At 50.2% G+C, this 9,807-nt stretch overlaps 2 protein-coding genes across 2 annotated transcripts; both read right to left on the bottom strand.

The window, feature by feature from the left end:
* Nucleotides 1-461: 461 nt before the first annotated feature.
* Nucleotides 462-2,305, bottom strand: LOC123058937 (L10-interacting MYB domain-containing protein-like). The gene is made up of 3 exons (XM_044481606.1): nucleotides 2,060-2,305; nucleotides 1,242-1,562; nucleotides 462-1,159 (listed from the first exon to the last, which is right to left on the bottom strand). The coding sequence occupies exons 2-3, from the start codon at nucleotides 1,560-1,562 to the stop codon at nucleotides 575-577; spliced, it is 906 nt and encodes a 301-aa protein (XP_044337541.1). The 5' UTR covers nucleotides 2,060-2,305; the 3' UTR covers nucleotides 462-574.
* Nucleotides 2,306-2,520: 215 nt separating this feature from the next.
* On the bottom strand, nucleotides 2,521-5,530 carry LOC123058935 (FT-interacting protein 7). The gene has a single exon (XM_044481605.1). It carries the CDS (start codon nucleotides 5,487-5,489, stop codon nucleotides 2,730-2,732), a length of 2,760 nt encoding a protein of 919 aa, XP_044337540.1. The 5' UTR covers nucleotides 5,490-5,530; the 3' UTR covers nucleotides 2,521-2,729.
* Nucleotides 5,531-9,807: the final 4,277 nt, after the last annotated feature.

Below are 9,807 nucleotides of genomic sequence, written 5' to 3'. Positions count from 1 at the left end.
CGACTGTGTTCAAATCGATCCGCAATATTGTCGGTGGTCTGGCATGTCCCCAAAGTCCATAAAAATAGTGCTAACGCTTCTTTACTTGACATGTTGCAAGTTGACTTTAAACCGTATTTCTCAACTAGCATGTCATGCAATGGGTAAAACACTGACCTCCGCATCCTAAACATTGAGTAGAATGCTTTTGGATTCATCTCTTTCTCTTGCACCCATTGCATAGGGCACCCTCCCTTTGTTTTGAAGATAATGTGCCATTGCAAGAATGCAGAAATCTAATTCTTCATCTTCATCCTCAACAGAGATATCCATCTGTCATATAAAGAACACAATATAGATGCATTATAATTTGGTACACAATAAAACAAAATAATTTGAGCCGTCAAACATGATACATGGCTTTAAAAATGAGTAGAAAAAAGATCCATGATGCATACGAATTGATGACAAACAATCCACTTTCCCTATATTACAATCTGAGTGCAAACAAGAGGTTCCAAACAAAACATAGGTTCACGACAGTACAAGTCGATAGCAAGTAATTTTGTTCAAAGAAAATAACATCACAGAAGTTCTAATCTTTTTTCATAAAGAGATCCCATGTCCTCTTGATCCATTCAAGCCTCACACTAGCAGTCTCATCCTTGAGGGCACTGAACACATCACGATGTTCCTTCTTCGTAAACAGTTGTAGAGCATAGAAATACACATCACTTCCAGGACGACCTCCATCGTTCACCACCATGGTCGTCATCTCTTTTATCTCATCTCTCACATGATCCACATTTGTTTGAGACGTCGCCGAATTGCGGCTAATCTCCCTCCTCTCCCAAAGGTCAACCATACGGTTAAATACCATTTTATCATCACTATCTTTTGCCGCCTTTTGGACCATCTTGGGACTCGGTGAATAAGGACATGATCTCTTCTTTCGACCTTTAGATGAAACATTGGTGGGTGTAACTTGGTTAACATCTAACTCACATCCCGAGCCGTCCTCATTACCCTCTTCAATGTTAATTTGAGAAGCATCAACTTGAGACGAGGGAGTTGCGACCCTTGCATATGCATTCGTCACACTATGGTCATCAAATATAAAACTCATTCTTTGCTCATCAACTAATGGAGCATATCGGAACTTGGCGGCAATCTCATTCCTCTGCAGAAAAATCACACAAATAAATTAATTAAGAAATTGGATGGCAAAGTAACAAGTAAAAGTAATATGAATGCTTCAATACCTGTATCTCATTCGCCCACCATTCATCGGTAGCCGCAATGCTCCTAGTAACAGGATCTATTCCAATGCCAGATGCCTTTTGGTTCAACGTCTTCCAACAATTGTACTCTTTTTTAAGTAAATCCCACCTATTCTTGAATTGCTTGCGAACATAATTTCTGTTTGTCCGCTCATTGAACTTCCTTATCATATTTTCATACCCAATTGGGCTCAAATGTCCATCAGAACGGTTATTTGCATTCACTTCTTCAACACAAATGTCAAGGAAAATTTTATGGGCAACAGCATCCCAATTTGCTTTCCCAGATTTACCTTTATCCATCTATCATAAAATGAATGTTACAATTTTAATCAAATAGCGCATACCCCATACCCCCATACCACATAACACGCAGCAGAAATAAAATCCCACTATGTATTTAATAAAAAAATTTAGCTCACTGCCACAACACCAGATTCATACATGACAAAGTATTTTTGGTCATACAAATACACGTGCATAGCAATCAGTGTACAATTAGAAGTGCTACTCGTACTACGAGTAATCGATTAGCAACACCAAGATAATACTCGCACATCGCTGGACGATCTTCGCTTTGATCTTTATAGTGCTAGTACTAACATACACGTAGATCACTCGGCCGATTGCCACAGGAGCGTATCTATAGGAGCAATCCTACCCGGTGATAATTGTTCGAACCTACACAGACACATACACATGTATTGCACCGGACCCAGATACACTCATAACATCATGCATCACATGCAGATCAGGAAAGAAGTCCGGAGCAGAAAGATAAGAGGACAGACGGTGCTTACCTTGGTAAGAGCTTGGACGGGGACGATCGGACTGGAGCTTGCCGTGAAGATGGGAGTAGCTAGTGTGCAGGACGGAAGTGCAGCAGGACGGGAAGCAGCAGAGGGACGGGCGGAGGCCAGCGATTGCGAAGTTGGTTAACCTCCCTGCATGGCGTCAGGAAGGACGACGGCGGCGGTGGCTAGCTGGACAAGAGGCGGCGGCAAGGAAACCTAGCAGACGCCCGAAGCGGATGATGCGTCGGGAGAGATGGCTTCGATGCCTGGAGTTATATCTTTCGCGGGTTGCATTTCTCGTAAATACTGCCAACGCGGAGGGCATAGCGATGTACCGCTTCAATTTTTAAAGGGCTGCGCTCGGGAAGCTGCTCTCTCTCGGCTTCTCCCAAACATGAAGGGACCGGCTGTGGCCGGAAATTAAGCCGAATACAAAAAAACGAGTTCTTTTCAGCTTGTGCTTATTTTCCACCATAAGTCGTCCATAAGCCAGAAAAGAACTGAGCCATGATTACGCTTTGCATGAAAGCCAAGTCTTGCAACCACAATGATGACATAACAGGAGAGAGTTGCAACCAACAGATTCAAGAAACAGTACAAAATAGCAAAGGATGGTTACCACAAACGAGAGCAGCCAGCAGCAGACTCAATGGCCATCACATAGTACATGAGATATTCAGAGCAAACTGTCGCCCTTGTGTGGCAATCGCCTACAGAAGTTCCAAGCGAATGACGGCGTCTTCCGTCGAAGCTTGGGGTGCCTCATGGTGTAGAGTCCAACCATCGCGGCGACAACTTTCCACGGTGTAAAACACAGCGTAACGGCTGCTGCTAAAGTAAACAGCCCAAATACTGCTGTTGCTGTAGGATCCCTCCATGTTGTCAATGCAGTGATCCTCTCGCCACATGCTGCTACATCTCCCATGACCGTCTGTATCCTGCTGGCAACGCACCTCAGCCTATCATACCTCATCATTGTTAAACTAGAGCTCCGAGAAGTTGGGAAGGTATCAAATTCCTCGTTGAGCTCATCTGGGTGTACAGTGTCTGTTAAAGATATCTTGATGTCGACGTGGGAAGGATGAGTAGGGCGATGCCGGTAGTTCCATACTATACTGAAGAAGGTAAATAGGAGTGTTGACGGGAGTATGAATTGATGGAACATAAGAGCTAAGAGGAAAACACCATGGACCAGCAAAGTGATCGCGGGGTTCTCCCATGAACAAACATAGAGAAACCGCCGCCAAAATGTGATAAAAATTGAGAGGGCAGACATGATCCTGTAGAAGTTGACCTTGCTTTTCCGCATGCTCCACAAGTGGCTTTGCACATCACACATGTATTCCACTGCTTCCTTGCATAGGGGTGGATCCATCTGGCTCAGTCGGAATGCCACAATCTGGACAGCATGGAACTGCAGATCTTCTATCAGAATCTGCAGTGGGTCTCGATGGTGCATCTTTGGTAGATTGGGGGAGCCATACATACGCACCATGTTCGTTAATGATTTTGACGTAAATCTCACCGACAGGCACAGTTCACCCATTTTCTTCACGCCTGAAGGCTGCAGAACAAGAAGAGGGTATGCATGACAATATATCCGACCAGGTTGGAGATCGGAAAGATGTATCCTTATTTTCCCTATGTTGACACCCTTGTACGCTCCTGAACTTGACTCTTCCACCTGGGCATTGTCAAACACTCCAACGATCAGGGCTGTTGCTGTATCATAAACATCCCATGAGTACTGCTCTTGGAATAAAGGGTCACGGTTGTTGATGATGGTACGAGTTCGTACCCACTTCCGGCCGTATCTCACCACACAATATGGATGCGACGAAAATCTCCCGTCTTTCCTTTTTATAGGAGGCAGACCCCGAGCTCCAATGATGCCAACCTCAAGCAAGCCAACAAGTGGAGGATTTGAGATTTCATCCGTGTGGTCTCCAGAGCCATAGTGGGCACCGTATTCACTGTCGAGGCAGGTAGTGAGATGAATGTGGCACGATGGCACGGTCAACTCATCCCCAGCACCATTGGCAACTGCTGCATTGGGTGGAACTTGAAGATCATGCCATTGATGCTCGAGTTTGGCAGACGACAAACCTCCAACTCGACGCTGAACTGTTTGCACGGGTATGATGATTCGGCCGACAACCTTGTCTCTGCCAGGCCCTAGATGTGCTTGGATAGATATTTGAAGGTCATCCTCAAATGGCTCTGCAGCAATGAATGTCAGTTCTTCATCCCAGACATAATGGGCTAGTGGCTTCTTCATTCTCTTCGTCGTCTTTCGCTGACCACCTACCACCACTGTGACATATGCCTCTACAATTTTGCTTCCACATGCTAGAGCAATACATTTGAACTCAATTATATGGACCCGCAGACACCACAGCCTGGGTAAGCTATACACTTTGGGCACAATGTGCGGTCGCACAGCCACGCTCGCCTCTAACCAGTCCGACTTCCATGAATCACAGAATGCCTCATCAGACTGCACGCCCTTCCAAACCGAAAGCATCAACTCACCTTGTGCTGTCCTTCCGCTTTGGTCAATAAGTTGGTGCCACTTCGGCACTACTGGTTTGTCATTTCGGGAACGCTCAGGAATGTCACTTAGGTCAAATGAGATCAACCCAACAGAATCATCTGTGAACCCGTCATAGACAACAACGTAGATTCTAGTTATCTGTGCATTGTCCAACTGGCGTCTGGAGAAAGCAAAAGTCGAGTTCCACTCTGGGTTCTGCTCCTCGGCTACAGAGTTTGTGATGCTTCTAAGGTTACCAGCATTTACCTCTACATATGGATCAGGCTTTTGGTCAACATCCACATCAGGCAAGCATCGAGCCTTTACCACACGTACAAACAAGTAGCATTTACGCCCAACAATCACCCCATCTTCAAAGTTTGGTTGAATGTACTTGACTACAGCATCCGCGGGTGCCTGTACAGGAAGTCCCAGAACAGGAGAGGGTATAACTTGTGAGACAGGGGCTTCATTTTTCAGAAATACTCTAAGAAGCAACACTCCCTTCGATCGCTTGAACATCCGACCCTTCAACTGATAGTCTTTGACAATTTCATCAGATGAGTCAGAAAAGCTAGCCCCAGAAATCCGGACCTTACCAAGGAAAAACTGGTAGCCATCAATGACATTATAGACATAAGCTTCAAGAGCAAGAGAAGGAAGCCTTTCCTTGTCCAGCACATCAAACATGGTCTTCTCGGACCATACAGGACATCGAACCTTCCTCTTGACCGTCGTAGTGAAACTTTGGCCAGCAAAACGAAGCTCAACACAGGGACTCGGTAGCTCAAGACTGTCCGAAAGGCCATTGGCGCTTACAACTTCCACAGAGAGTTTCTGTCTCAACATTATTTCTTCAAATATGACCTGATTATGGCCTGCAAAAGTTAATAAGAATTTCATAATTTCTTCGAACTGGATCTGGATGATGGCCTAGGAGAATAAATTAGATCTTTCAAAAAGACACAGCAAACAGTAGAATACCACTACTAGAAAACAAAAAGATCAAATTATAACATACTATTAGGTATGCATATTTTGAAATCATTCTAAATACAATCAGCATATCTTCTGAACCATGTTCGAATAAATTCTGACAAATGTATATCTGGATCCAGACAAAAGCTAACTGAAACGGAACAAGTAATCTCACCAATCATCCGATCGTGTCTAATTGATTCCACGGATAAAGAAAATATATGGGCCTGCGTTTTGGATTGAACCTAGTAAAAGTCTCAGGGAAAGGATTTCCGCGAGGAAAACTGAAGCACCTGCACGGCCGAATGGCACGGCGCCATCGGTGGCAGAACTCGCTCAGCTGCTGCTCCCGGTCGCCGCCGCGACAGGGACTGCAGCCACGCCCTCGCCTGCGCCCGGCTTCCGTCCGCATCCCCTTGCTCGGACGGCGGATGCGGTCGCAATGGAAGCTGCGGAGCCGATGCCGTCTGCCGGCATCCGAAGCGGAAATTAGAGGCATGGCTACCTACGGCAGCGTCTAGTTTGAGGTTACGGGAAGAAAATCTTATACGACCTGGTCGTACGGTTCATCTCATGAGACCCCATCGACCAGCTGACACGTGGATTTACGAATCTCAAAGCAACAAAGAAAAAACAACGTCTTCTTCTCCTCTGCGAAATCCCCATGTCGATTAGAATTCGGCACGGCGACGACGGCGAGCTTCCTCCGGCGCGGCAGGATTCTTTTCTCTATACCGACGTAGGTGGGGTCAGCGGCCCCTGCACCCCCGGCCCGCCCGTTGCTGACGCACTTGCGTCGCCGCGCGTCAGCTCGCCCGCTGCCACTCGGAATTGGGGTCAGCGGCGGAGCGGAGCACGGGTCGCAGTTACCACGGTGGTAGAGTAGGTACACCGTACACGGGGATTTTTAGGTTTTGATGATTTGCCCTTAGAAATTTCTGTAGAACGTTTTTTACACTACACTAATATTAAAAACGTTCTTATATTATAAAACGAAGGGAGTATTACATAAAATACGTAAAAACAATTACGTAGATGTAGCATTACTCCTTTCTTCCCCACCAAAGTTTTTCCTTACTGGATTTCAACATGAATTTCAATTAATTTTAACATGGGTTTACAAAATGAATTTATTATTTACTAGTTGAACTACGAGTTTTTCATCCTCTTGAAAGTGACCTCGTATACGGCAAAAGCTTCGGCTGCCGTGACTTTACGACCACGAGGTCAACCAACACATGTGCGTCTTTGATGCAGGATAAGGCCATATTCTTGAAGGTTGCCGTGAGCCCCACGTTTATTTCTACCTTTTCTACTTAGACGGTCATAAACATGCGGTCAAAGTAGTCAAGAGCGGGGGGTAGGCGGGCGCATCGGTGGCATATTCAGCCTTACGACGTATATCGTCCTCGACCCACTCAGAGTAGTTTGACACCCCCACTCTCTCTCTCTCTCTCTCTCTCTCTCTCTCTCTCTCTCTCTCTCTCTCTCTCTCTCTCTCTCTCTCTCTCTCTCTCTCTCTCTCTCTCTCTCTCTCTCTCTCTCGGCGTTGTCTTCGAGCTCGTTGGGGAAAGGTCCACCTGAAGAGCGCGGTAGCACCAAGATGATCAATGGGGTTATTTTTACAAAAATAGTGGTGTTCAATATTTTAGCCTCTATCTCTTGGGTCCCTCAGCGACGGAGAAAGGAGGGAGAGAGGGGTAGGGGTGGTGGCCGACGAAGGGGGCCATGCGGTATATATACCCGTGAATGGCCACACTCGGTGGGAAACATAAGGAAAATTGTCCGCCAGCAGAGGGGAAACGATTGTGAAACGCGGCGTCGGCCATCAGTTAGCGCTCTTCTCGGTAGAAAAGAGATTGCAACATTGGCGGGGACGAAAGAGGCAGTGACGGCGACGCCATTGACCGTGCTATGCGCGGGAGGAAGAAGTCGGTCTGGAATTTCTCTCCCGCGCAAGTGGTTGCGGATGGAGGTCACTTCATATCAATGGTCCACCAGCCTCCGATTATGAGGTTCTAGGGCTCGATTTGGAGGGCGTTCCGTAAATTATGCAAGACGAGGAGCATATGACAACTCTACTAAAATGGACTTTTCAGCTAAAATCACTATATCAACGGTTATTTATGCCGATCAACATTGATATGACGATTCTGCTATAGTTGCTCTAAAGAAGCTTAACTACAAAGTGTTCCAAGTATAGCAAAATACCCCGAGCCAAATTGGTATAGATACAACTAAACTGTTAGTGCTATGCGACTACATTATTACTCCATAAAGACACGGCTTTGGTGCTATTTGTCCTGCCTCCTTGTCATTTGTGTCTTAAGGCATCTCCAGCCGTTGGCCCCTCAGGGAGCGCCTAAAATCGCCGCCTGGGGGTGAGCCGGCGCAAAAATTGGGCCTGGGGGAGAGTTGGTCTTCAGCCGCCGGCCCCAGGGCCGCCCCCAGGCACGTTTTAAAATAAAAAAAGTTCGGCGAAGTTCGGCTTAAACACGATAAAATTCGGCCAAACACGATAAATTTCGGCCAAACACGATAAATTTCGGCACATTTCGGCGAAGTTCGCGGATTTTCATTGCATAGCACATATACATAAACTAATCTAAAGGAAAAACTGGCTGAAGTCGCTGCCGTCGCCGCCATCGTCGTCGTCGGCCTTCTCCTCCTTGACGCGGGCGCCCCTGCTGGACCCCTGCCCGGCGTCGCCATGGCGGACTGGTGGCGGCGCATCGTCGTCGTCGTCGTCGCTGTCGCAGATGAGGACGACTCCGCCTTCGTCGTGGCCGCGTCGACGTTTCGCGAAGCAAAGCAGGGCGGCGCGCTGGCGCTCCTTCGCTTTCTCCAGGCGCTCCTTCTCCATCGCTATGGAGTCCCTGCGCGCCCATTCCAGGGCCACTTCGTCGTCGTCGAGCTCCGTCGTCACCGGCGCAGCCGGCTCCTTCTTCACCGGCGCGAGCCCCGGCTCCGTATTCACTGGCGCGAGCCCCGGCTCCGTCTTTGGCTTGACGAAGCGCGGAGGAGGAGCCGACGAGGAGGCGCGCCGGCCGCCCTCGTTGATGACGATGCCGGCGCTGCGGGTGCGCCGGCCGAGCGGCGTCTCCGCCGCGGGCTCGGCCTTGACGCCGAGCAGGGCCGGAGTGCCGGAGGAGTGCGATGAAGATCGGGAGGAGGAAGAAGAGGAGGAGGACCCGAACCTCCTTGGCGCCCATGGCCCGGCGCGTCGGTGCTGCACCGGGGCGGCCGCCCTCGTTGGGTACGCCAACGGCGGGTCGTTGCTGCCCTCGAGGTACGTCAGCACGCCCTCGAGTGTGCGGCCGGGGGCGCCCCACCACAGGTGGCGCCCCTCGCTGTTCTGCCGGCCGCCAACCACCGGCGCGCCGTTGATGGACGCCAAGCGCTGCGGCTGGCGGCGCTCGAAATACGCCGCCCAAGCCGCGTGGTTGTCGGCGGCGTACTGGGGAAGGGAGAGTTGGGCGTCGGTGAGGGAGGCGCGCACGACCTCGACTTCCTCGGCGAAGTACGTCGGCTTCGCCACGGCGTCGGGCAACGGGGGAATGGGCACTCCCCCGGCGCTGAGCCTCCACCCCGTCGGCCCGGTGCGCATGTCCGGCGGCGCCGGGATGTTCGCCTGGAACAGGATCCAGGACTCCTGTTCGCGGAGCGAACGGCGGCCGAAGCTGTTGGCTGCCGCCTCGTCTTCGGGGTAGCGTTCCGCCATGGCGACGGGCTCGGGAGAGGTAGAGAGATAGAGAGAGGGGTTGGGCGGCGGCGCTCGGGAGAGGTAGGGAGAGGGAGGAGCTGGGCGGCGGCAAGGGGCGGGGCTGGTGTGGGCACAGGCGAGTGCAGGCCACCGGCTATATAGCCGCGCCGCACCCGTGTGTACGCGTGCGAGGGAGGGGAGGCGTCGGCGCCGTCCCGTGATGCGCCGCCCGTGAGGAATCAATGGCAAGGCTGACCGTTGGGGGAAGACGAGGCGCCGTGTCGCTGACGCGGCGGGCCCGCGGCTGTTTCGCGCCAAAACAGTTCGCCCCGGCGTCCCCGGGCGCCCCCCAGCGCGCCGGGTTCGGCCTGAGTCCGCCGGCGCTGTTTTCGGCCCAGGCCGGCGAAAATCGGGCTCCTGGGAGCGCGACTGGGCCGTTTTTTTGGCGCCGGCGCGAAAAAATCGTCTGGAAAGGTCTTCCTGGGGCGCAGCTGGAGATGCCCTTAGATTATACAAGTCGAGTTGGGTGTCACTGTAGTC

This window comes from Triticum aestivum, chromosome 3A, assembly GCF_018294505.1.
Source record: "Triticum aestivum cultivar Chinese Spring chromosome 3A, IWGSC CS RefSeq v2.1, whole genome shotgun sequence".
NCBI classification, from domain to species: domain Eukaryota; kingdom Viridiplantae; phylum Streptophyta; class Magnoliopsida; order Poales; family Poaceae; genus Triticum; species Triticum aestivum.
Note: the sequence above shows the minus strand (reverse complement) of the source record. Positions and strands in the feature narration are given on the sequence as shown.

Coding starts and splice junctions, on each gene's coding strand:
- LOC123058937 (XM_044481606.1), bottom strand. CDS start 1,562: ATGGATAAAGGTAAATCTGGGAAAGCAAATTGGGATGCTGTTGCCCAT. Junction 1,160..1,241: donor GGTGGGCGAATGAGATACAG/GTATTGAAGCAT, acceptor ATTTTTCTGCAG/AGGAATGAGATTGCCGCCAA.
- LOC123058935 (XM_044481605.1), bottom strand. CDS start 5,489: ATGAAATTCTTATTAACTTTTGCAGGCCATAATCAGGTCATATTTGAA.